The sequence below is a fragment of the Tympanuchus pallidicinctus genome, unplaced genomic scaffold (genome assembly GCF_026119805.1).
Source record: "Tympanuchus pallidicinctus isolate F22 unplaced genomic scaffold, pur_lepc_1.0 scaffold3, whole genome shotgun sequence".
In the NCBI taxonomy this organism is placed as follows: Eukaryota; Metazoa; Chordata; class Aves; order Galliformes; family Phasianidae; genus Tympanuchus; species Tympanuchus pallidicinctus.
Window position 1 is genome coordinate 63,686,353 of NW_026294747.1, and position 27,291 is coordinate 63,713,643.

Genomic DNA, 27,291 nt, shown 5'->3' on the forward strand with positions numbered 1-27,291 from the left:
CCTGTGCTTAACCTCGCTTTTAGCAACGGGACGTTCGTTACAAGCCAGACATCTGGACCGTGTCCCTAAACCACAATAGGAGATGACTAATTCACGTCATTAGGAATTATCCACACAGAACCCCCACGCGCTTTGGGTTATTCAGAATAATCCAACAGAAGGAGTTTTGTCTGGGATTGTCCTCCTGGTGGGTGGGAGTGACGAGATACCCTGGTCCCCCTGGATCCTTACAAGCTCTTTTCATCTGAAGAAGAAAGCGCAGTAAGTGAGCAGCTCAGTGGCCAGTGGGAAGATAGATGATGTCTAGAGGGCTCACAGCTCTCAGTTACAGACATTTTTGCTTTACACAGCAGCAAAAAAAAAATAATCATAGAATCACAGAAAAGGTTGGAAAAGATCTCTAAGATCATCTAGTTGAACCATCAACCCATTACCACCATGCCCACCAACCACGTCCCTCAATGCCACAGATCAAGGACTTCAGGTCGTTCATCTCAAACCACCTACCTGGCGCACACAGCTTTTCCCCAGTTGGATTTCCACCGGGTGTTACCTTGTGGCATGCAAGTCAGTGCCAAAACAGGCAAGGTGAAACCTCCCCCCCATCCCCAATCCTTGGGACTCTGCAGCTGTTACCAGCCCCAGCCAAGCCTTTCTCTCCCCTCTTGGTCTCTTGCTTCTGCTCCCAAAGTGAGGAAAATCCTGCAGCTCTCCTCACAGCAACTCCCTTCTTCAAGGCAGTATTTACAGACCCTCACACTTCCTAGTGGTAAAACAGAGGTGTTAAAGCCAAATTACTTTTTTAGACTGCACCAAGACCTACAGAGAGCCCTAGAACACGAGCTGTGTTTTATTCTCATAATGAGCAAGCCGTGCCTCGCTCCCAGCTTGCCAAAGAAAAGAGAGTACCGAGTAATTTACTAAAAGAACAACTTTTAGGTCAGTCTGACATTTGCTGCACACAGGAAAACATTCTTCACAAATATTGGACTTTATTGCCATACGAGAACTTGCAATCAAAATTAACATGGCAGAGGATTGTCATCAGCTGTGACAGAGGCCCATGCCAATACCTTGTCATTAGACTGAACACAGCACTGACAAGCATCCTCATTCTGCTAGCAGCTAAGTGCTATTTATAGAGTTAAATGGATGTGCATATAAACAGACAGATGCAAAGTAAGTTAATATAATTGCTTCTTTCTCCTCCACGCTTTTGTTTGGGATCTCTAATTCTTTGTGGTTTCCCTTCTTATCCCATTCATCTATCTCATTAGTGACCATAACACATATCTTTGTTTTGCTGTTTCCTCCTTCCCCTTTCTCTGGTGATTGGAGAACAGAGGAGCCTGCCTGGAAGGACTCTTTCCAGCCATACCAAAGAAAACAATGGGAATAAAGAAATGACAAAAAAAAATAATGGAGGAATAATAAAGGAGAGGATGAACTAAGAATAATGTCAAGGTGCTCCGTGTTCCCAGAAGGCAACTCCCTTTTAAAGACTGCGGCTCATATGCAGAAAGAAAAAGGCATCCATCACTCTCCCACAAGCCAAAAAGGCAGCGTAACATGGTGACCCACAGACCTGACCAGGTCTTGGGAGGCTCAAGCTCAGCCATCTCATCTGCTGCCAATTTCATGGGCAACCTATGCCACAAAACTCATCCACATCATGTACCAGGTATTACAGCTCTCATTTCTCCTCTTTTCTGCTATGTAGCATTAGACATTCAGAATCTCAGCCTTAGTCTGAAACTCGTTTGTAAGGAAAGCAAATTTTAAAAAAAGAAAGATTTTCATGCCATTTGCCTAAGGAAAAGTTTGTTCTATAAAACAATCTGAAACAAAACCACCGATATCTTTGGAAAGAAATATTGCATAGCCCATAGCATCACAGACCAAGCTCTTGTGTGGCCCAGTCCTACCAGCAGCACTGTCTGGCATGCTCCAGATTTCAGATTTCATCTTCTGTCAAGAGAGCACTTCAGAACCCACCAGGAGCCGGGGATGAGGCAGCATTTTGGTTGCGTTTCTGTGCGGACCAAAAGACTGCAGCCAAGTCACAAAGGGACAGGATGGTTGGGCAACACATTCTTGTCTAAAATGTTTTTCAGCAGAAATTTGGAATGCTGACTGAAGGATTCCCATGCTTCAGTGAAGCATTTTTTCCGTAGCAAAATACTGCCTTTTTTTGTTTTGTTTTTTTAATCTAAGAACTGAACGTTCAAACCCAAGCATTACAATGTGAGCATACTGTTGCAGGGCCTCATGGGAGACACCTGCACTTCCAAAAAGAGAACTGAGCATCCAAGTGCCCCATGCCTCACACTCCCTCTCCAAGAAAGGACATCCTTCAGCCCAACCAGCCAACCTCATCACAGAAAAAATAACAGGAACACCAAGTACCAAATGAACAACAGCTCACAGGCATGACAACAGCATTTCTAAAGCAATGTTTCCCGTGCCCCCGCCACAATTTCTCTGCTTAGAAAGAAAAAAAAAGCCTAAAAGAGACCCAAACAAGTTGATTAACGCTTCTGAGATTCAAACATGAACCAAATCCCCACTAATTCCACTTACTATGGCCACTCCCCTCCTCGCAGACTAGACTCCCATCGTCCCGCGAGCGAGAATTCTTCCAGCTAGTCAGATTAAATGAAGCAACAACTCAACATGCTCCAACGCCCTTCATCCCGTGGGGCCTGTTGGTCTGAGTCCTCAGCCCCGGATGCACAAGTAAAATGGGATGCTGACTACTTGTGCCTCCTCCATCACAGAGCTCTGAGTAACTCTGAGTGCATAGGTACAGCCGGCCCGCTCGTGGACAAAAAGAAAAACCAGAAAGGAAGGAAGGCTTCCCTAAGCATCAGTGTTGTAATTTGGAAGGACTTTGATTCCTAACACAGTAAAACAAAATGCAGGAGGCAGCTAACAATTCTAAAACTGATTGCAAAGCACAACGGGATCCCACCGGCAATTTGTAAGTGAAGGTATGGAGAGGCTGGGCTGTGAATAAAAAGTTCAATTCTATAAAACTCCTGCGGTTAATGATTCAGCCAATGAAAACTATTCTTTTTCTTATTTTGACTCAATAGTTAGTTAGCTGCATCACTGCAGTGTCTAGAGCTAGTTTTCAAGAATGACAGCAGGAATTTTCTCCAGCTGTGAGGAAACAAAAATGTCATTTAAGAGAAGTTTAAGAAGTTTTGCTGCCACGAAAGCATCCTGAAATGGCTCGGGATGGTCCCCACCCACCAACTTGCAGAACATGCTACCCTTGGAGCCAGCCAGGGCTGTGCTGGATTGTGTCTGCTTCGCCTGCAGCTGCACAGAGCCAGCTCCGACTTTCTCCGGTCAGTTCTGCAAACATCTTGGATTTCTTTCAGCATGAGCTGAACACAACTCCAGTGATTCAACTTGGACAGCTGCTACCACCAGGGCACACTCTGAAACAGACACGCTACGTGCGCATGTGCTTTCGTCTGCACGTGTCGAGGAAGCCTGGAGGGAATCCATGATTTGGGAAGAGGACTTTTTGCCTCATCCCACGTTTGTTCGTAGCACAAATGCCATTAAAACACACATGACAATTTCAAATGACAATGCGGTTCCTTCCTTGCTAGGCAATCAGTAATTATGACATTGAGTGCAAGCTTATTCTAAGTCACAGCACTAGAAATAATATTCCAAGTAGATTTACTTGCATGCTTCTTCAGAAGCTTCCTGGTACTCCTAATTATTCCCCCCCCCTCCATTTTTTGTTTTCTCTCATTGGTATTTTGACAACTGAATCTTTTCTTCACACATTTAGTTCGGTAACGTATTCATTCCATATGCAACTAAGCTATTAAATTCACTTTAGCTATTATATCAGTGTCAGCAAGTAACTCCTAATATTGCTCAAGGGACAACTTTTTTGCTCACCAAAGCAACTCTGAATGTTCAACACGGCCAAAATGTTTGGTTTTGGGAGCATAAAGATAAACAATAGTAATTAGTGTTTAAACACTTTATATAAGAATGACATTATTCCTCCCAAAAGAGCCTGGGTGTCTACGGCGCAAAGTTGGCAATCCATCTTTCAAATATCTGAAGTAGAATGTGCACACGATAAATATTACATTTCATCAACACTGTCAGTAGAAAACACTTGACTAATCCAAGCCTTAAAGCTGCAGAGCTTGTAGCAAGTTCAACTGGATTCAGTGCTAAAAGAAATAAGTGCCTTATGGTGTTATTTGAGCTATACAACATTTTCAGGCTCTTTTATTACCTTTAGGAATTATTTGGGGTATCATTTTTAACCCCTGCTCCTCCATTGCCCCTCTGTGATACGGGGATCACTGCAGTTTCTTTGCAGCTCTTCAAAAAGAAGTTCTAAAGCTTGTATGTTGATAACATTTGTTCCTATGTTATGAGCCCACACAACACTTGTTGAGTTGGTCTTTAACACTCAACTAACATCTACTCTAACACTTAACATCTAACAGAAGTTGGACTATATGATATTTGTATATCCTTTCCAACTTGAGATACTTCACAATTCCATGATTTAAACTCTGCTTTCCCAGCCTGGTGAGCACCATTCCTACCTGCCTCTTCAGCCTACTGGAGTTTGGCATTTCAAACAATGCCTTACCTGTTTGCTGGAGTAGACACAGTTTTTATTCCTGTTGTTGTCCAGCAATCCCCCACATTTGCCCAATGCTGCCAAATCCTTCATAATAGAGTTCAGAGCTTCTTCTTCATCTGCAAAAGAAGGACAGACAACTGAAGCACAGAAGGTAACCTCATCCCTGGGAGTGCAAAGCAAAAAATACAGCATCACATATGTAATCATTCAACCCAAATGTGTTGAAAGTCATGATATCCAGCTTTGCCATTAAGAGAGGCATTGTAAGACTGCACACCACAATCCCTCCCAGCCCACTGTGTATATGAAAGTCTCTTCATCAGTAGAGACAAAGATCCCCTGAAGAGTCAAGTTTTCTGCCTATGCCCTTCAGAGGTCATTTAAGGTGGGGCCTATAGGCTAGATGCAGTGTTCAGAGGGCTGGATCAGTTTGTTAGGCTGAAGACGGTGCTCTGTGCAGCGAATCTTTCAGAACCCAAAAAGCTCTTGCAGCAAGTGATGGAGCATAACCCAGCTCTTTGTGCCCTCCTTCCCTCCTCTTCATTAAAGATGCTCAAGAGACACAACTGACTTTCAAAACCAGAGCCAGTGAGCAACCACAGGACAAGACAAGAAACTCACCAGAACAAGCAACAAATTCAACCACCCAGGATAGAAGAAAGGCTGGAAGGACATGTGATATTTCAGATTTCTGCAGTAACCAGTGCAGTAACCAGTGTTCCAGTGTTATGCACCAGAACAGGTTGCCCAAGAAAGCTGCAGATGCCCCATCCCTGCAGGCATTCAAGGCCAGGCTGGAAGTGGCTCTAGGCAGCCTGGTCTGCTGGTTGGTGACCCTGCACATAGCAGGGGGCTGAAACCAGATGAGCATTGTGGTCCTCTTCAACCCAGGCTATTTATGATACTATGATAACCAAAGAGGCTTGACAGACCCACTGGATATGAAACCAATCTCCTCCCTTTTCAACACTTCTCCTTTGGTGCACGTGGACTCTGAAATCAGCTATCAACCTCTGCATGCAAGGTACCCAGCACGGGCACATGCACGGGCATGTACCAGGAGCTAGGGCAGGGCACGTCTGCTAGGAGGCAGTGAGAATCTGGTCCAAAGGGGCAGCTATTAAAGAGTGAAGCTGTGACAAAAAGAGTTGAAGACTTGTCATGTGCGCTGTGTACGCCGGGGCCATCGCTGGGTTAAGAAATAAGGGGAAAAAAAAAAGGAAAGATGTCTAAAAAACAGCTTTTCTTTTAAAGTACAGAAAAACTTTTTCTTTTGTCAACAATACACAGTATATGATAAGCTTAATATTATTTATTATTCTATTAATTATAGGTTTAATGCTTATATATAAATTTCCCCCCCCCCTCTTCCCTACCTCCCTGACCCCTGAGAATAAGAGAGGTGGTAGGAAGCACAACCTGAACTGCTGCAATAATAATGCTGCAATTTTCCCATATTTACTTTTATTTTTTGGGGGGGAGTGAGGAGGGAGGGTGTAAGAGGGACCTCTGGGGACAAGCCTGGTTTTCCACATGGATTTTGTAGTAGGAAAAAAACCAACACACACACACAAAAAAAAGCCTCTTTTTTGTGGAAGGGGAAAGGAAAGAGGGAGGGACAAGTTTAAAAAAAAAAAAAAAAAAAAAGCAAAAATAAAAAAATAAAACAAATACACACAACCCCCCACATATACCACCCTGTAGGAATTTTCCACCTAATCTGCATCTCTGCAACACTCCTCGCCTCTTTCTTTTTTCCAATCAGAATGACAACCAAAGTTTCCTGAACTTGCTGAAACTGAATGCAGCCTCCAATGCCACGGGGCAACAGAGCTAAAGCAGGCAGTGGCAGAGCCAGGCTTCTGCTGGCACAACCACACTGCTCACCTCTGCAAGAAGATGCACCTCTGGTTAATCCATCAGTGCCCTGCAGAGATGTTTTAGGACTTACTCAAGTCAGCAGTGCCCGTCCTAAAGAGGAAACACAGCAGGATTTGCTGGAGATGACCATAATATCTATAATAGTGTTGATAATAATAACAGCACTCTAACACATAAGGACATAGGACCATCCAAGTGAGTGTCCCAGCTGCCTGCCTCCCAGACACCCAGCAAAGGACCTGGCAGCCCCAGGAGCTGCCCCAAACCCTGCTGGCCCACAGACCATGTCCTAAAGAGTTCCAACCACTGGGGATTAAGAGTGCAGAAGAGAGTGACAGCATGAATTACATTTTAGAGGGGATGTCCAGGATGAACCCGTGGCACCAATTAATCCATCACAACAATGGGATCCTTAAGCAGAGGTGAACCCCATCACTCTGCAAAATGCAAATGGTTGAGCCTAAAAAAACCCACAAAAACATCTCCCTGGAGATGTACTGAAAACGTCCATGCTCTCACTGCTTATCCCATCACATGGGGCTGAAACAGGAAAGGCTGTTTTCCAACACCAAATCATGAAACGTCTGCCTATCAGAGCACACTGCTTCAGCACAATCAGAGGGATTATGGCTGAGGGCTCAAGTGCCCAAAACAAAGTGGAAAAAACCCCACGACGTGCTCGGAGCAGGACACCATTTGCACAATCAGTTGCAAAACCAATGCTTCCCAGTCCTCTTGATGTCAGCTTTGCACAGGGACTGATGCTTTCCAGACAGAGCCTCTTGCCCATCCTTGTTACTGCTCCTGGGGTCTCCCAGTTGACTCCCTGGAAGGGTGGAGAACTCTGTTCCGTGGAAACGAGCAGCCAGCTCAGCCAGTTCAGTCAAAATTCAAACCAGCACTGAAGCTCACTGGATAATTAAATCCAAATGCCACTCCCAAGCCTCTACAGCAAAAGGAGCGTCACAGGCTCCTTTTAAGCAAGCAGAGGGTGCAGGATGGATGGCTTTCCCCAAGGAAAAATACCAGGGAAACAAAGGGAATCCCACACTGAGGGACACAAAAGATCAGGTTCTCCTGATCTAGCACCTGGCCTCATGAGAAGGCACCTTGGAGGCTACACAGCAGGCATCTTCCCAGGCTTTGCCGCTGCTCCAGAGCAAAACAACTGCAAGTTGCACAACACCAGTGAAGCATTCTGCAGGGCCCAGATGGACTTGGGGACTCAAGCCACCCTCTGAACTTGCACAGCACAAGCCTTCATCCAGAACCTCCCAGCCCAGTTGGCACCATTCTGCATAAACTCACTGAGCGGTGCTGCAGGCTGATGAGATGAAACCCCTGTAAAACAAATCCTTCACACTCTACCCAGCACCATGTATAAACAGGAGTAACAGTCTCTCTTCTTTCACCCTTGGTTCCTCATTGACTTTCAGCCATCTCCGTTAGAGTGAATTCTCTGCTTTGCTCTCTGCTTCCCCATTTACACCCCAATTTTGTGCTTCTTAATCAGCTTCCTGTGATGAAGCTCAATCAATCACATCCACCCAATCAAGGACCACAGCCAAAAGGTCTCAATGATTTCCCAAAGCTTTGGCCTGCAGGGAAGCACGAAGAGCTGAGGTAAGAAGAGGTCAGACAGGAGCACGCTCAGGAAGCAGTGACTACAGAGCTGTGATGGACACGGGAAGGTTGACATTAGACTTTAATAAAAGCCATAGGGTCACAGTGCTGATCCATTTTGGCAGGTTCTTACATTAAACTGGAGTACTTCTTTCTCTAATCAGCTCTGTAAGACGCTAAGACTCACAGGTCCCAGGCACTACCGATGTGAATTCGAGTACTCAGCACTTGCAAAATCTACTACGAAGTAAAATCAGAAAGCCACAACATGACACATCTCCTGCAGAGACGAGATCCTGGTGCTGCTACAGCGCCTCAGTTCTGCTATGCGTGCAGCAGAGAGGAACCTGGAGTTTCAGTCTTAGCACTGCAGCTTTACTGGTGAATAACAACAAAAATAAGCAAAGGAGAAAGAGTGAGCCTGAAGGTCAACAGGGACCACCCAAAACAATTCAGCCGTCAGGAGAGAAAGCAAATGAAGAAGGGACAAAGGAATAATTTAGCTGCGTTCAGATGGTCTAGACAGTGCTGTTATTGTTGGCTTTGCTAATAGGTCATTACTAAGAGGCAGCTTACGGTAGTTCCATGAAGCTCCTTCCATCAACAGTGAAAAGAAAAATAAAAAAAAAGCACCAGCTGTATGAAGCACAGAGAACAGCCTGCAGAAGGAAGGCAGAGCCTTGTGGAACAGCACCAGTTCTGATATCGGCCTCTCGCACACCAGGCTCGAGCCTGGGAAAAGCTGGGGAAAAATCCTGGGTGTTGCAGAAGGGGAACAGAAGTGTTTTGAGTCACTCCTGAGCAAGGCTGGAGCGGTGGCTCTGGGGCTGCACGCAGCCATGCACACTTCTGCATGGATCCAGTGTAAAACCACAGCTGTGACCATTTGTGGTCACTAAAGATCCCACTGTGCTTTACACAGCTGTGGTGGTGATGGCCCAGCCCAGCCCAGCCATCGTGCCCGTGTAAATTCCAGCCATTGCTCGAAGCCATCTCTCAGTACGGTGATGCAACCACGGGGGATATCCCCAGGCAGAGAGAACAGTGCTGTGAAGGGTTACAGGGGTCGAACAGAGAATGGGAAGCCTCACAGAAGCGCTGTCACACCTTCAGAGGCAGCCCTGTCAAAACACAGGCTTTGAACACATTGTGGAAAAATACTGAAGTGCCATAGAATAGAGTGAAAAGAAATACCAAACTGCACGACTATACCATGAATAGTCTTCACTTTGGTCTGCAAAGGACATCAGCCTTCAGTTTTCTCTTCACTTTCTCATGTTTTTAGAAAACATTTTTTTTTTTTTGGAAGGGGGGAATAATGACATTTCCCAATTACCAAAGAGAACCTTCAGCTGAAAGCCAAAACTCAGCACCTCAGCATCATTCAGTGCAGCTCCTGCCTGAACAGATGTCCAGCTGAAATGTCAAGATGGGAAGAGATAGGAGCTGCTGTCTATGCCTCGTTTTATGGACAGGACTCTGTGAGAGACAAAAGCCTTTCCAAGACTGCACAAGTCTGCAGACAGAGCTAAATACATTAATAGAGGCTTAAATTTGGTTAGCACTTAACTCGATCTGGCCTTCCTTGATGTATACAAAGACCCCAGAAATTCACTTAGCAGTCTGCTCATCAGGTCCTGACCTGGAATTAAACAGAACGGTCTTTTCCAGGAAGCTCTCCAGAAAGTCTCAGTTTGAAGAGTATTTTGGTAATTCCAAAACCTTCCGAATTTCAAGAACATAACAAATCTCAGCAAACACGAGAGTAGGACACACATTCAGTGGTAAAACCACACTTCCATGGCGGCCCACACACCACAGCAGAAGTTCACACCTACTGGACCAACAGCAAGTGGGGCTGCCCATCAGAAGGTCAGAGAACCATAGAATCATTAAGGTTGGAAAAGACCTCTAGGATCATCGAGTGCAAACATCAACACACGACCACCATGCCCACTGAATACGTCCATCAATGCCACATCTGCCCTTTTGTTGAAAAGGTGAAGGCTGCATCACTCCTATCTTAACAAGGAAACAGCGCAAACCTTTACGAAGCAGATATCAGAGAACCTTCTTGAAGACAAATGCAGCCTTTCCTCCAAAAGCCAGCAGGGAAATTGAGCTTGGATATGAAACTTGCTAAGCTTTCTAGCTTGCAAAGGACTCAGACCATCAGCTTTCTTCAGTGCCTACAAACACCATCAACGGATATGTCCTGCCACCAGGATTCAGGTCATGCAGAAAATACAAGCTACTGAGGAATCAAGATAGCAAAGAGCAGGAGGGATCAATTAGTAAGAAAACATCATTACAGTGACTGCTCCAGTCAAAACTAGGAAGTCTATCAGTGATCTGATCCAGAAGCACAAGCTCAGTGCCATGACTTGAAGCACAACTAAAGCCCCTAAGAAAGAAGTATAGGACAGGACACAGACAGGTGGCTACAAATACTATTTTGCAGCTCATCCTCCATGAATGGGATCTCTGTAAATGACCTGCAGCAAAACAGCCTGCTGCGAGCATCACCCAGTGACAGAGATGCAGATTATCTTCTATTTAAACTTAACCTGCATGCACAAACCATTCTGCTACTGTCTGGTGCAGCATTTGGCATTTGATGTAGAGAAAAACTATCCAGTTACCCTCTTCCAGCCCAGATTGCTGTGCATGGTAGCAGACACCAGTGGAGCACCTTCCTTTTGCAAGTCAGCACACTCTGGCCAGCAGCTGGATCCTGCTGTCGTTCACTCTCCTGCAACCCCACCCAAGGGACGGCAAAGTCACCCCGTGTTCTCCTCCAGGGCAGGGCACAGCTCAGCAGGTCAAACAGAGCAATTATACAGGAGGAAATGAGGAAAGACCCTTCTGATATGCAGGATTTCTTGGCAGGAGTTTGCTTGCTGACGTCTTCAGCTTGGGACACACTCACTCAGATTAACACTGTGAGGGCTTTCTTGAAAACACTTTTAGCACCATCATTCCTCAGTTAGGATAAGCTACATAATCTGATCTATATTGACTGTTACTAACATTCTACCTGACAAACACTTATTCTTCACACAAGACATAATTGGCATAAAATGCACAATAAAACATCTGTAGGTTTACGGCACTGCCGTGCTATCTCACAGATGCTCTTCTCAAGGGTAAAATCCATTTTGAGAGTTCCTGCATCCTATTTTCCCTCATGAGCTATCCCTCAGGTGACCTATATCGCATAGGCAACAGGTCACAGAACTTACTTGGATCAAAACTTCTTCTTTTTACATTCCCTTGCAAAAGGGGACAGATGTTGTAGCCACTCAAGGTCAGACTGGTTGGGGCTTTGGGCACCTGATGGAGCTGTAGGTCCCTCTGTTCACTGCAGTGGAGTTGAACCAGATGGCCTTCAGGGGTCACTTTCAAGTCAATTCTATGATTCTACGTTAGCTTAGCCAGGAATGGGCTCAGAGGGAAGACAGGAATCTGTTTTAAAAAGCTACATTAGTAATCATTTTAAGAGGTTATTAATACAACTGTCTATCACATATATCACTGATTCTAATGACCACAAAGACAGAATCCAACCAGCTCCCAAAATACTCATCAGCCTAAATAAGCAAACCCCTCTAATGCAGTGTTTAGTGTCTTGTCGATGTGTTCAGCATTCTGACAAGAGCCATCAAAAAAACAGCAAAAGGGAAAGAATCAGCTGATGAACATGGACATCACCATGTATTTTAGGTACACTGTGAGGTAATGAAGAACTGAACCGCCCTCTGAATTGCCTCAGGGGAAGCAAAGAACTGTAGTGATGCTACAGGGAATTCACTTCAGTCTAGGAGAGGTGAGAGTGATGCTCCTAAATACCAAGCAATCGGAGGCACAGCCACCACGGCTACCCTGGGCTGCAGGGACCACTTAGGCTTGGACACATCCCTCAGCCAAGGAGGACTCCAGGGTGCCATCATCATCCACTCTCTACCATCACCCAATCCCTACCCCATCACCTTCCTAAGCTAATTGCCCCCTGCTACATTTACCTCTAAGTGCCTCCCAACCTTCTCCATGGAACAGGGCCATAACGCAAACCTTCCACGTTAAGCAACTTGACACACACAGGTAGTGCAGCCAGAATGACCAAAGCCCTCACGTAGCACTCGACTGTTGAACAGCTTGTTATCAAAGCCCATAAAGCAATCGAAAGCACAGCAAAGATTAAATAAGCCTATAGCTGTTAGCAAAGAGCAAGCATTTATCCCACCAAAGTGAAACTTAACCCAACCTTGACCGCTCCAGCTGCCGAATGCTTCCTAGCCATGAACTGGCTCCTGCACTGGGCAGCTCCCAGTTGCAGCCCTCAGGAAGACTGGAGGAAGGGACAGGAATGCAGCAGCAAGATTTAGGGCTTTCCTGTAAAGGCACAGAGCTGCTTTGAGATAAACCACGCTAAATCTCTGCCTCTTGGACAAACCGACTGACCCTCATTTGTTACTGCAGATTACTCTCACAAGGCTTCTAGGAGACATGCAAGCAAGGACTCAACAGTTACAAAACCAAAATAACCACATTTTCAGAAATTCTTTTAAGCCCACAGTTCCACTGAGAGGAAAAAAGAAAATTCGGGAGCTGTCTGGTTTTATGGTATGATGCATTTTCTCCTTTAGCATCTGCCTGCAGAACTCCTCACCACTTCAAAGGTCCTGCTTTCTCTCCCTCCATCCACAACTGCCTTTCACAGCTTTTTTTGCTAACCCACTCCCTTGGCTCCAAAGACACTACTTACCTTTTCCTGTCATGGATTAACATAATTAAACTGAACCTAGAGCAGTTTTTCCAGCCATTTTTCCAGCTTTGCTTAAATTCTGCCCCTTCTGAAGAAGGGCTTACGTACCTAAAAGCCAGCCTGTTTTTTTCCACCTCTATCAGTTTGGTCTAATAAAAGATATCACCTCTCCCCACAACCTGTACATCTCTTGAGCGCACTTGAAAGGAAGAAAACGTTTATCCAGTAAGAAACATGGTTGGCAAGTTATTTCCCCTGACAGCCTCTGATACTTGTGCAGGTTATTTGCAGGCTCATAAAGACCTCTTTCTCTGTCCCAGCTCAGCTACTTCCAGTGCTCAGAGTCACAGCCCTGAACCTGTGAACTCCTCATCTGTTGCTGCTGCAGCAATGGCTGCAGCATCTCAATTAACAGCAACGTGGGGGCTGAACCTCTACTCCCCAGGATCCCAAAGAGACTGGCATGACTTGAAACAGCTCCAGGGCACAACATCACTAGGAAAGGGAGAAGGATCTGAACTTGGACATCTATAGAAAATAATGTGCCCAAACTGCTGCCATTCAACCTGATTTTCAAAAAGAAAAAAGTTGGGTAATAAGCAAAAGAAAGATACAGAGCTCTTGTAACAGGTCCAGAAAAGGGCCACTAAGATGACCACAGGGCTGGAGCAGTCCTATGAAGCAAGGTTGAAGGAACTGGACTTTTTTTAGCTTGGAGAAGACCCCGGGGAGACCTCATTGTGGCCTTCCAGTACTCAAAGGGAGCATATAAACCAGGGGAAATGGCTGTTTATGAGGGTGGATAGTCATAGGACAAGGGGGAATGGTTTTAAGTTGAAAGAAGGGAGGTTTAGGTTAGATATTAGGAGGAAGTTTTTCACTCAGAAGGTGGTGAGGCACTGGAACAGGTTGCCCAAGGAGGCTGTGGATGCCCCATCCCTGCAGGCATTCAAGGCCAGGCTGGATGTGGCTCTGGTCAGCCTGGGCTGCTGGTTGGTGACCCTGCACACAGCAGGGGGTTGGAACTGGATGAGCATCGTGGTCCTTTTCAACCCAGGCCATTCTACGATTCTGTGAATTTCTGCAATTTACCACGCTGCCATGTTTCAGCACAGCATTTCTTAACTGCCATTAGCTATGCTCCTCTCACTGCACTGCATAGCGTGGATATTTCTGGAAGTGCCATATTCACTTGTTGGCTCCCAGCCCAATTTTGATCAAACGATGAAGAGGCCATGAACCCACATGGAGGGGTGACAGATGGAAATGGAGCGTGAGCTCTGTGCCAGGAGTGAGAGGTGAGACACTGGGACACGTGTTCTCCACTCCGATTTTCTCCCATTAATGAGGTTGACGAAATCAAAATAAGAGGCAAGCGGCAACCCAACAATCACATTAAAAACAACTTCATTATTCCTCCAACCAGCAGGAATTGCAGTATCCAAATGCAGGATACTGCATGATTTTGGAAGATCAGCATCCAGTGAGGGCGTCATCTCCACAAATGAGTCTCTCTTGGATCTACGCTCAGTCTTTTCAAAGTACTGCATCTCTAATCTAAGATGTGATGCACTTGGGAAGCACACATTCAGCTTCTCCACGCCTATACTGTGACCACGTATCTCCCCATACAAATCACTTTCTCCTTCAAAAGCCATTTCCAGCTACAAGCTACCCTGAAGTTCTCACCGCCCTACTTTTTTGTAGAAAGAAAAGGTCGAATGCTTCAGTATAAATACAACAGTTACATATTTGCCCTGGGGCAATACTGAACAGGAGCCCAAGTGATTGTTCCAACACCAAAGCATGAAGAAAAATGAAAATAATTCTGCCCCAAGCTCTTAGGCTGCATTCAATTCCTCTTCCCTCAGAACATGAGCCCTCTGTCCTATCCTACACAAAGACCTCCAGGTCCTTCACAGACAGAAGGGAACAGGTATAGGTGCTCAGAGATGTGGTTATGGCCATATCTGCACAACAGAGCCCACAGTTCCAAGGACCCCTGGGCTAGCCCTAAGCTGGCACATGCAGGCATGCTGTGTTGGTCCTGCAAGAGCAAAGCAACTTGTGTGCAGCACTGAGCTCTGGTGCTGGCTGCTATGTCAGAGGTGCTGCCCACAGAGGTGCCACAAGTCCCCACTTCCCATCTTGTGGTCTCTGTGCAAGATCACACAGCTTCCCTACAACGCGTGCAGGAACGGTGCCACACTGAACTTGAAGACATTGGGCACACTATGAATAGGATCCTGGGAAGAAAGGCAGATCTGGAAGGGACCTCTAGAGATCAGTTTGTCCAACACACCCTCTCTTGTGGTTCACCAGAACAGAATCAATGACTGCAAATTCTCCGCTTGTCCATTGCAAACATTTCCACATCTCAATACATGGAGGAAACAAGCACATGTACATGGGGTGGGGTGTCAGTGGTGATGAGCTCCAAGCAATGACTTCTGGGAGGGGACAAGCACAGCACCTTCTGTCCATGCACAGGAATAATCACAGAATCATAGAATGGCCAGGGTTGGAAGGGACCTCAAGGATGATGAATCTCCAACCCCCCCACCACATGCAGGGCCACCAACCTCCCCATTTAATACCAGACCAGGCTGCCCAGGGCCCCATCCAACCTGGCCTTGAATACCTCCAGGGATGGACGGGGCATCACAGCCTCTCTGGGCAGCTGTTCCAGCACCTCACCACTCTCTCTGTAAGGAGCTTCCCCCAGACATCCAACCTAAATCTTCTCTCCCTCAACTTAAAACCATTTTCCCTTGCCCTGCTGTTACCTACTGCTGTTATCTGAATAAGCAGAATTGCAAGTCTACACAAAACTCAGACTGACCTCCGTAAAGCAACTCTGGCTGTCCTGGGAGAAAGGCTTAGCTTTCCTTCTTTTTGAAATAAAATTGCATTGAATTGAAGTGGTTTTCATCTTCAAAATGAAAATTTCTCCTAGAAAGTTCTGGGGTTTTTCATCAGGGATTTTAAAGTGAAATTTGTCATTCTTTATACCCAGAACCAGGTCTGGACTTTCTCTTCCCTATCTTTTTTTTTTTTTTCCTCCCTTCTTTACTTGACTTTAGATGAGTTCTTTTACCCCCAAATCTCTCTTCCAGTTAATAGAGAGTTAAAACAAGAAAACAAACAAACAACTGAACACAGGAAGGTGAGGGCAGGATGAGGGAAAACCTCCTGTCCTCCTTTCTCCATTAGGAGGACAAACAGCTTATCTGTGGCTTCACGTTTTCCAGTTTGTAAATTGAAATCACTACCAAACTGCATATCATTCTCCCACCAGCTCTAGAGAGCTAAATTCACTGGGATTGCCCCCCCTCCCTTTCTTTTCTCTTCCCCCCCACTATTTCAATACACCCTCAAACATTTTGGACGAATGCCTGTAAATTACGCAAACGTAAAAGTGAAGTGCCAACCAACATAAAGATTCCTCTGAGATCTTTGCTTTCTCCTTCCTTGAGGGCCAACAGGTCAGGAAGCCATCCAAGCTCCATGTTTTAATTACGTTCTAAGAGCTACGTGAGGCAGAACCTGCTGTTATCCTTCAGCCACCATCCTCTTTTCAAAACTAAAGAAATTAAGCAGAAATCCCTAAAAATGGTAGGGATTTCTACCACTTGCTGGCAAAATGGTGTACAGACCACTTTGGAAGTAGTTTTGAGGTCAATATTTATTCTGCAGAGAGCAGTGTCACACTCAAAAATGCATAAGATTCCAGCTGAATCCCAAAACTAGAAGCATACAGCTCTCAGTAAGGCATGTGTCACCAACAAAGCCATTTAAGCAGCAATTAACTCCTAGGATTGGGAAGAGTAAGAGTAACATGGTGAAGCTGGATGGCCAACAGCATAAGAAGCTGAAGGAGTTGAGGCCCTTGCCACTTATCACAGGATCATAGGGGTTGGAAAGGACCTCCAGAGATCATCAAGTCCAACTCCCCTGCCAAAGCAGGTTCCCTACACCAGGTAAGGTATCACCTGCTAGTATGGGTCAATACCTCCCATCCAATTACTCACATGCTAAAACAGGAACAGTTCAGCACTTCCCTATGTCTGTTAAAACAGTCTTTGGCAACTGCAATAAGATCTGAATCACTGTGTTTCTCCAGAGCTACAAATACTCTTCATCTAAATGAAGAAATAACTCTCCCTCAGCATCACAGGAAGGTGCAAATATCACCAGGCTCCATTTGAAAGTGAATCTCAGAATTATCAAGGTCAGAAAAGACCTCCAAGATACACAGTCCAACCATCCACCTGCCACCACTATTTGAATGAAGCTTCCTTGGGTGAAGAAATACAGAGTGAAGGTGCTGTGCCTAGAATACAAGGCAGACTTGGCAAGAGGCTCCACCTAGAACACAACCCACTGACTACACTGGTGGTAAGAAGAGAATTTATCCCATTTCAGCACCACTGGAAAGCAGAAAAAAAAAAAAAATAAAGAAAACATTCTTTGATATTTAAGTAGGCCATCTTGGCAATGTCTCCCACTCTACTGTCAAGAGTAGGCCCAAAATTAATAGGCTGCAGAGAATTAAGTGCTTCAGGGGAATCCAGTTCTTACCCATCTTTCCATCTACATCAGGCCTCCATTCCGCCGGTCCCAGGCACTTGTACCTTATCCTCCACTTTCAAGCATCCACCCTGTAACAACAAACATACACAGAGTTTACAGATGGATTTTGGCACGGCAAAAGGGACAGAGACTGAACACAGCCATTCTGAACACAGCCATTCTTCACACAGCACCTCCCTATTATCCTCTGGGCTGGAGGAAGAAGGGGCAAGGAATTGAGACCCGGAGTCCATCCTCCTCTGCACAGCCCAAAGGTTATGCACTGAGTACACTACAAACCTGCTACCCTTTCCAAAATATATACATATACATAATTAATCTTGGAGTAACAAGCTTAAACTTCTGCTATGAGTCTCCTTGTGTAAGAGGACACCAGCTCCTATTTACACCAGTGGAAAAACTCACTTCAGTCTGAATGAAGGCACAACATGCAAACAACAAATGTGAGAAGTTCACTCTGAAGGAATGGCTGCAAGCAGGGATTGAAAGGGTCTTCTGCAACCACGGTGCCTCAGTGCTGGCAAGCAGGAGGATATTTATCCAACCTATTTTGAGAGAGACAAGCAGGAAGGGAAAGCGATAAGACGGTGGTGAAGGCAGAGAAGTGAACGTCACAGAGAACATTGCTCCTTTTGCTGCTGCAGCTTCCTCTGAGACAGCACCGCTCACACTGAGCTCTACTCTGCCTATTTCCAAGACAAGGATGAGGCAAGGAAGAAAGTAACGGGCTCAGATGGGTTTAAGGTCTTATCTTGAGGAGGATAGTTCACGCCAAAGTGGACTGAGAGAACAGAAGTGCACCAAAAATCAATGTAAAAACTCTGGCTGATTGTAACAAGAACAGGAAACAGCTCAAATCCTCACTGCTTTTGCTTCCAAAATTGATGCAACACTTCCAGCAATTGAGCTGCACTCAGGGTTTGCTCTGGGGCCACGTGCAGATAGCCTGGATTTAACCCTACATTCCGAGCCAGCCCAGCTTAACTCTGCCATCAGTAGCATGGTCAGATTTTTCTAATAGCTTTTTGGAGAACTTTCAGACCTTTGCAATCTGATTCTATCACAAAAGCACACACCTACAGAAACCAGGCAAACAAACATTGGAAAGACAGGTGAATTTCCCATGGGCTGAGCTGTGTGCTCTTCTTCATCATTGCTGCCCCAGCGAGCGCCAGAGACCCCACTGAGCACACAGCTCACTCAGCACAAGAAATCTCACAGATACGTGAGATAAAAATGTTTTCTGTTGTCTCAGATCTCCTAAATCCTGAGGACAGCCAGCCTTCACATCGGGCTGCAAACACTGTTAATTTCCGTGGCTTTGCAAAAATACATACCAGCAGCTTCCTGCTACAGAAGGACACATTCCTGTTTCTGGTATAAATTCTGCCTTTTTACAATCTCCTTCTGAAAACAGGGAAGCGGGAGGAAAGGAAAAATCCTTTTTCTGCTCGGAAGCACTTTGAAGCAGCATCCCACCTCTCCTCCCACCAAGATCTCTGACCTCCACGTGCTGAAGGCCGGGTCGGAGGAGCCCTGGGCAGCCTGATCTGGTGGGGGGCAACCAGCTCAAAGCAGGGGGTGAAACCAGATGGTCCCTTCCAACCCAACACTATCAAGGTCCCTTCATACCCAAGCCATTCTATGATTCTGTGCTTAGCAATCAGCTCCCAGGGATGCTGGGGCAATGCAGTGCTCACATTCCAGGTATGAGCTATGCATGCAAGAGACTCTGGCTGCTCCAATCTGCTTGGGAAACTGCCAGGGGAAACCTCCAAACAGATGCTCTCACCTAGAGGCTGTGGAATCTCCTTCTATAGGCATATTCAAGACCCAGCTGAATGCCTGCCTGTGTAACCTATTGCAGGGGACTTGCTTTGGTGGGGCAATGGATTCAATGGTCTCTTGAGATCCCTTCCAACCCCTGCAATTCTGTGACCTGGAATAAAAGCAACTTTGATTTGATTGAGCTGAATTCGTTTCTACAGCTCAAATGGCTCAACATCACTGCAGCTACATGGGCACAGAGTATGAGTACCCAAATGAGACCTATACATGTAAGGCTCCCGGGGAAAGCAGTACCTACTCCCAGCCTGAGCACTACATCATGTGTTGCTTTGAAGGTGTATGGACACATCACTGTAAAACAATAATAACAAGCCACAGTTGCCCCTGAAATGCGGCTCAGCTGGAAAGCTACTCAAACTAGCATTGCTAAAATTGGGACTTTCCTTGTTTTTTTCAAGCAGCAGGGAACAACATGTTGGGCTCACAGCGTTTAACAAGCAAGAGTCAAGCGGAAAAAATCTCTCCTTTTTAAGAGTTGACCACATTAACTTTCAGCAAGTTTCCGGGAGTCCTGCCAGGGCGCTGGAGTTTTGTATACTACGGAACTGTTAAAAATATTATTGTAAATGTTATTTTCAAAAAGCTTAGAGGCCAGGGCTGGGGTAGCGTTAAAAACAACAGCAAAGCAAATGAGATTGTTTTAGCTGGGAGAATACAAGCGTAGGCACGCGGATAGCTTGGTCAAACAGCCTGCAGGCTTGGCCAAGAGAGATTCAAACTCAATGAGTGGTTAAAATATCAAAGATTTCCTTGGATTATCATAGTCATAGAATGGCTTGTGTTGGAAGGGATCCCAAAGATCACGTAGCTCCAATCCCTTGCTGCATACAGGGCTGGCAACCACTAAATCAAGCACTAGAATTGTTAGATTTTGGGGACACTTGAGACATCCCCAATTCATATGGCATCTTCTGCTCATCTGAACCACGCAACACACAGGTATGGTCAAAAAGAAGCCATTCAAGCTTACAATCCTATCTTTACAAGCATGCAACAGGGACAGGCTTTCTGCAAATGTGTGTAACCAGGGCCCAGGTTTGCAGGTTTATCTCGCAAATGACCTTGATGGACAGACTGCATGAGCCAAGAGGAGGAAAAAAAAACCTTTCCTGAGCATGCACTCATCAAGCTGCAAAGCAAGGAGTGACACGAGTGCATGCCCACAGCTCACATAAGGAGGAGCCCAGTGCTCTGGAAGACACTGCACAAAAGCCAACAAGGAATTTGATACGAACACGTATCAGCCAAGGATTTTTCTCCCCATTTTGGAACACAGCAACTTAAAACTGCTTAGGAATCTCTTGCTCAACAGTACGCTGCTAGAAGAATAGATACTCCATAGATCCCTAAGAGCCATCGTGCAAAATGGAGCATACCTTTCATCATAAGTGACAAAACCAGTGCAGCTGTGCTCAAGAAGTCTCTCCTAAGCCATCCTGTTGGTTCCATCAGGTGTAGAACATGAGCTTTAAAACCTGCATGGCAGATAGCTGTTAACTTCCCCCACAGCCTTTTAAGAGTCACTAAGATTTTAAGATTCCTTCCCTTATCAGCTCCTCCTCTTCCTGCAAGTGAGTCTGTAAATGCAATAACCCATCCAACGCGTTCCAGTAAGCTTTTCTCAGTCAGTTTCATTTTTCTGCTATCTAGTAATAATCCCTTTACCAAATTCAGTGGAATAATCAGTAATTTACACTGGTACATTTAAAAAAAAAAAAAAAGTGTTGATTTTGCACAGAGATCAGCTGCCATAAACCATAAAACTAGGAAGCAATCACAAGTATTGAAAAGTACTCCTCCATCAGCAAAAAAAAACCAACAACAACAACAACAAAAACCAAAAAGGCAGAGAACATCAAGTCAGGATAAATGTATCACCCTGACAGACAGCCCCCTCTGCTAATGACGATGGTTTGTTTGCATTCAGAGGAACACTGTCATGTATCATTTCCCCTTATCCAGGGTCAAATCACATCCTCAGACACGTGACACCTTGGCTTGGCAGCTCTTTGGAGCAATGCCACACAATGGAGAACCTGACCTGAGAGTCCATTGCCTGGGATGCCCAGTTCTCCCTGAGGATAACAGCAGCTCAGAACCAACCCTATCTCCACAACAGGCTCTGGAGCAGGTAGGAGGAGGCCCAGCTATCTCTCAGGTAGGCTGCCAGACCTCACAGCCTATCCTGATTTAAGCATGGAAGCTGCTCTGCCATCCCCCAAGGCAACCTACTTGCTAACAGACCCACTTTCCCTCATTCCCAGCTTCCCACTGACATCTCAGCTCTCCTACAGTCTGCCCTACCAGCCCTCATATGCCACCATTAGCCTCTACTGGCTGCGATCGATAGCCTCTCAGCTGGCTGCCCTAACAAGCTGCAGCCTCACCCCTGCAGCCCATCTGCATTTGATTGATCAAAACACAACTTTCTGATTCACAGAGAAGCTGAGGGCTCACAATTACTGACTACTTTCTGCTCTCTCAGCAGCTACCTGGTCATTGTAACCTGCCTGTGTCTATGAGAGCAGATGGTGATAAGACAAGGGGGAATGGTCTTAATCTGAGACAGGGGAGGTTTAGGTTAGATATTAGGAGGAAGTTTTTCACTCAGAGGGTGGTGATGCACTGGAACAGGTTGCCCAAGGAGGCTGTGGATGCCCCATCCCTGCAGGCATTCAAGGCCAGGCTGGATGTGGCTCTGGGCAGCCTGGTCTGCTGGTTGGTGACCCTGCACACAGCAGGGGGTTGAAATTGGATGAGCATCATGGTCCTTTTCAACCCAGGCCATTCTATGATTCTAAGGTTCCTATCAGCAAGAAAACCCATGGCACATGGGGAGACCAGGACCAGAGGATCGGCCCATAGAGTCACCTCAAGATCCTTTCCAAGCTCCAGAAAGGTTTGGACATATCTCTCAGATACACAATCTGATTTTTGGGTGGTCCTGTGCAAAAGCCAGGTGTTGGACTTGATGATCCTTGTGGGCTCCTTCCAACTCCCAATGTTCTATTATTCTCTGATTATTTTCTTGCTCACGCCACTTCTGTTGCGTAATTCTGAATCTAGATGAGAGCAGGGAAAGCCAAGCTCAACAAGCACTTAGTGGCAAGGGAAGATTAAAATGCATGCTGTGTTTCTGGGTGAAAGGAATGCATTCCTGCATAGCCCCAGGATACTGCCGTCTCCAGTTTGTGCACACACTGATGGGGTGGTGATGAGATTATGAAACAGGAACACGTGGGTCACATAAGTTTTATTCTCCTTGTCCTCCTGACCTACAGCATCACATGAACTCAAATGCGCTTGTGTTTGTGTGTGTGACTGTCTACACATGATATAACGTGAGCCATCAACAGTGCAGGAACCAGAGCAGGTAGCACATGGCCTTATGTTTGAGCAGCACAGTATTATATAGAAAGAGATATACGTTTGATATGTATATAGAGCATATACATTGGTCCCCTGTAACCCAAACTCTCCTGTGACTCTATTATTGTGGTTTCTGTGCTGGCTCCCCTTCATTCCCCAAACATAAGTAGGGGTAAAAAAGATAGGAAAACTGAGGAAAAGGCAGGTCATGCCTCTAAATTTAGTTGAGGGCATTGTGCTGCTTGAAGCTGGGCATCACAGCCCACTGACATCAGAAGAGACTTGGGTTGGAAAGGACCTTAAAGAAATCTGCTTCCAACCCTGCACCACAGGCAGAGACACCTCCCAGCAGACCAGGCTGCCTACGGCCCCATCCAACTTGGCCTTGAACACTCATTGGGATGAGGCACCCACAGCTCCTCCTGTGCCAGTGCCTCTCCTATGGCTTCCAGCCTGGTGTGGTGCAAAGGAAAATCAGGAGCAGCAGAAGGCACCTTGGAGGAAATATGACCTGAAGACCTTCAGAAGAGAGGAGCCCATCAGCTTCAAGAGACCACAGACCAATCCTGGACTGTCAGGGCAGCCAAGCAACACCTTCAAATGCAAAGACTGTCAGAGCAGCAGTTGCTCAGCTGCTCCAAAACCAGGTCATTTATTAGACACAGCAGGGAAACAGTCAGCTCCTCTTCCAAGAGAGCTCTGAGAAACATTGAGCAACTCAATAATGATTCCCACGGCCCAGTTTCTGACAGACAGAATTAATTTCCAGGATGGAAAGGAACATATGCCTGCATATCAAAACAAAATACAGGAGCCTTTCCAGTTCTTCAGCTGTATTTCAACGGAAACCAGAAGGCTATCCTGACTTCAGTTTTCTCATTAACTCTCTCTGCTGAGCATTTAATGCTGTTAATTGATGATGAGAGGTGGTGTCCAGGCATTATGTGCAGTTGCTTTTTAAATCTTTAGACCAAGATTTCTCCAAATCAAGTAATAATAAGGCAGACTTTCTCTCTGCATGTGCTGTGCCCTGCAGTAAGTCCCCCCTCCTCAGAAGACGTCTGCTGGAGGAAGGGAGGTGAAGCACATCTCAGGGCTCATTTACAAGTGTTGGAAACTTTCCTAGAAAACGTCATCTGCGATACTGTCACTTCCATGCAACATGCCAAGAAAAAGACCATCGGTGCCAGGGACATGGTGTGTGCCATGAAACACCCAGCCCCTGCCCTCCTTGGATTTAGGGGGAAACTTCTCCTGATTCAGCAGAGAGAGTGGTCCACCAAGGGATGTCCTACAACACCTACAGAAAACTACACAGAATGCAGCATGGTGTTGGAGTACTGACCATAAGGCCAACACACAGCCCCAGGGGCCCAACATGGGGCCACCTCCAGCAAAAACTTCTCATCAGTGGTGAAGCAAGCTTGGCTGCTCACCTGTATCATACAGCAGTCCTGGTTTCCAATCCCAAATGTTGATCTCACATCCCTGTTGACCAGGAGATGCTCTTGAAAGCAGCAAAGTATCCTGGATGCAAAAGCCAACACAATCCCAACACAACAAGGCAGCACATGCCTTGATAAGAAATTTCTGCTCCAAACCCCCACCTACATTCTACATATGCTCCAAATCTTCCCTGAATTAGGTATGGACAGAATCTGTCCCTTTCTACCCAACACTCAGTGTCTGCACTCTGTGAGTTGCTAAGTGCTCTCAGCCACAAATGAAACTGGGGTGTGTGAAATAAAAAAAAAGCATGTATGCATGAAGCTGTGCTATGGTTACACGTTCTGAGGAGCAATAAACGAAGCAGAGCTGATGGTCCCAAAGCTCCGGTCTGAAACTCCAGCACGGATCTGTTTGTCATAGCAATAGCATTTCCACCTGCACCTTTCTGATGTCTCCTCCGGGAGTCTTCACTCGACGCCATCATAGACCACAGCAAGTAGAGCCTGGGCCAGCTGTGCAGATGTCTAGCTGGCTGACCTCTCCTTACCAAAAAGATTCTATTTTTTCTTTTTTCTTATTATTATTAGTTTTCAAACCACCTACTCCATCATAAACATCAAGCAAAATTAGCTTATCCCTAGAACATTCCAAAATAGACAGGCTGACGCCTGCAGAAACCGAGCTGCAGCAAGTCAACGGGAAGGCTCGAGAATGCAAAGAATGCTGAGTCTGATTTACTATCAAATCCTCTTGCTGCAAGCAACTCGTGCACATGCAAGTGGAGTCACATGTGCATGGAATCCCACACCTGCACGGGCTGCCCCATGGTACCTCCAGTAAATGAGTCCCATCTGCTTGACAGCCCATTCAAAAATACACCCCAGGGAGGAAACCGCGCGCCAGCAGGGAGGTGGACGATATGATCTCATAGGACCTTTTCCATCTCTTAACTTTTATGCTTAGTCACAGAATAAATATCTCCCATGGTGTGAAGAAACGTGCTGGCTTTGCTCGCCTGCTCACGTTGGGAGAGCACTGCCCTTTGAAGACATCTCCCTTCCTGCTGTTATTTCCTTCATGCTCACAAGACTTGCCCAAGGAGAATTAAGCCAAGGAGGACTCGCAAGTGGTCTTTCAGCTTCAATGAGCTCCAAGGCACCCAAGTCAGTCCATTAATTTCTCTCTCAGCAGCCACAAGCAGTGCAAGACCTCATTTTAGTACTACTGGAAAACCTGTGCGTCTCTGAACACTCAAACATGATCCTGTCCAGCACAGAGAAGAGAACAATATAAGGAACCAAAGGGTCTGGGGAACCCTACATCTCCTCTTGCAACTGGATGGGCGTCAATGGATGATGAAGCAATGCTCGCCGGTCACAACACTGAAAAGAAGGCTGAAAATAGAAGGTTCTGCTTTGGTTTCTAGTTCAGATGCTGGGCCATGGGCTGACCCTGAGCATTGCAAATTCTCACACGATTTGGTGTTTTTCATTAGTAGCCAGTTTCCTGGAATCACATGATTACATCAGAATCCACGCTTCCTTATTTTCGGTTAAAAAGAAGTACTTGCAGATGTCAAAGCTGAAGAAAGAAAGGTAAGTCATGAAGACTGGAATGTTTAAACTAAAAGGAAAAAAAATCCTAAGTTCACTCTTTTAAACTTTATTATTTCTTTTTTGGAGGAAGGAATGGGATTTAGGACTCTTTCCCCTCTGTTATACTCTGGAAATCTTACACTGGAGGGAATGACTTAACCTGGGTGGGCTTCAACACCCCCACCTGTAATTTACAGATGAGAAAGCACAGCTTTCAGAGCAGCACTTTCCCAGAAACCACAAAGCCCTCTGACGTACCTCTCCAGTCAAAAGAACCCCATGCATTGGCGGCAATCTGAAGGCACGACTGTTCAAAAAACGCAGAACAGCTTGCCAAATCTTGCTTCCACCTCTTTTCTCCAGCATACAGCAGTGCAAAGCCCTGGAAGCCCAGCAGCACCAGCTCATTGCTGACATCCTCTGCTCCCCAGAACTGCCAGCTCTACAACTGCTGCTGGGTCTTGGCCCTGCATAGCAATAACCCACCTGGTAATCACAGAGTCACAGAATGGCCTGAGTTGAAAAGGACCACAATCCTCATCTAGTTTCAGCCCCCTGCTATGTGCAGGGTCACCAACCAGCAGACCAGGCTGCCCACAGCCACATCCAACCTGGCCTCGAATGCCTGCAGGGATGGGGCATCCACAGCCTCCTTGGGCAGCCTGTGCCAGTGCATCACTACCCTCCGTGTGAAAAACTTCCTCCTAATATCCAACCTAAACCTCCCATCTTGAGGACTAGTCCTGCTGGTAAAGCCTTCTTTAGATCCGACAGAGCCTGCTGCAGCCGTGCTGGGCTCAGTGCTGCCATGTTACAGGCATGTAGGCTGCAGCTAATCATGGCATGAAGTCATGAACTTTGTCCCTACATCCACATATCCGCAAACCCTGAGAACAGAAGACTGCAGATCACAGTTATTTCCTTTTCTGCATAGAAATAAATCATTACGATCCAGAAGGCTTCCCCGTACGGTGTGCTGTGAAAAGGGAGGTAAGGCGATGCTTCTGATAAAACCAGTGCTCTTTGCCCTCGATGCCCAAAGCTAGCGAGTTAAACAAGATGCACAGCAGTGGGAAGCAGGAGGAGAGCAAACTCCTCTGAGTTTCTGCTTTACCTCACCTTTGAGATTAGAGGAAGCGAGCACAAACCTGTTCAGTCACATTGTTCCCATTCAGCCTTGGCTTTCAGCCAGGCAGTTATGCTGCTGCAATTACACTGCTGCATTCCTGCTGTTCCCAGGACAGATGTGCTGCCCCTGTGCAGCCCCAGGGGGCCAATACCCTCTCTGCATGCTCCAAGGTGCTAAGGTACAGCTGCTCCCCCTGACAGGTGTGCAGAGGATGCTGCAAGCTGGGTGCAGTGGTCACCAAGCACTTGGGGACCTCCCGTTATCCTACAGCTTCCATCCTCTTCCACCTGATGCTCCTCTTGCACCACTTGGTTCTCAGGGATGCGAGTGTTGCTCCTTACAGAGCGAACGGCCCAAACCAGAAAGTGATGCAAATAATTATTTAATAAAAATAAAATAAAAAGAC

At 46.1% G+C, this 27,291-nt stretch overlaps 1 protein-coding gene across 4 annotated transcripts in view; it reads right to left on the minus strand.

Moving 5' to 3' along the window:
* LOC128087323 (mitogen-activated protein kinase kinase kinase 3-like) overlaps positions 1-27,291 on the minus strand; it is a 129,309-nt gene that overhangs the window by 95,612 nt on the left and 6,406 nt on the right. For all 4 annotated transcript variants that reach the window (XR_008209786.1, XM_052696752.1, XM_052696750.1 and 1 more), the window contains exons 2-3: positions 17,484-17,563; positions 4,640-4,749 (exon numbers count right to left, since the gene is read on the minus strand). Coding sequence is in view for 3 of the 4 variants with exons in the window: in XM_052696752.1 (XP_052552712.1) it covers positions 4,640-4,749; positions 17,484-17,487 (114 nt within the window). In the remaining variant the exon portion in view is untranslated. The remainder of the gene's footprint in view (positions 1-4,639; positions 4,750-17,483; positions 17,564-27,291) is intronic.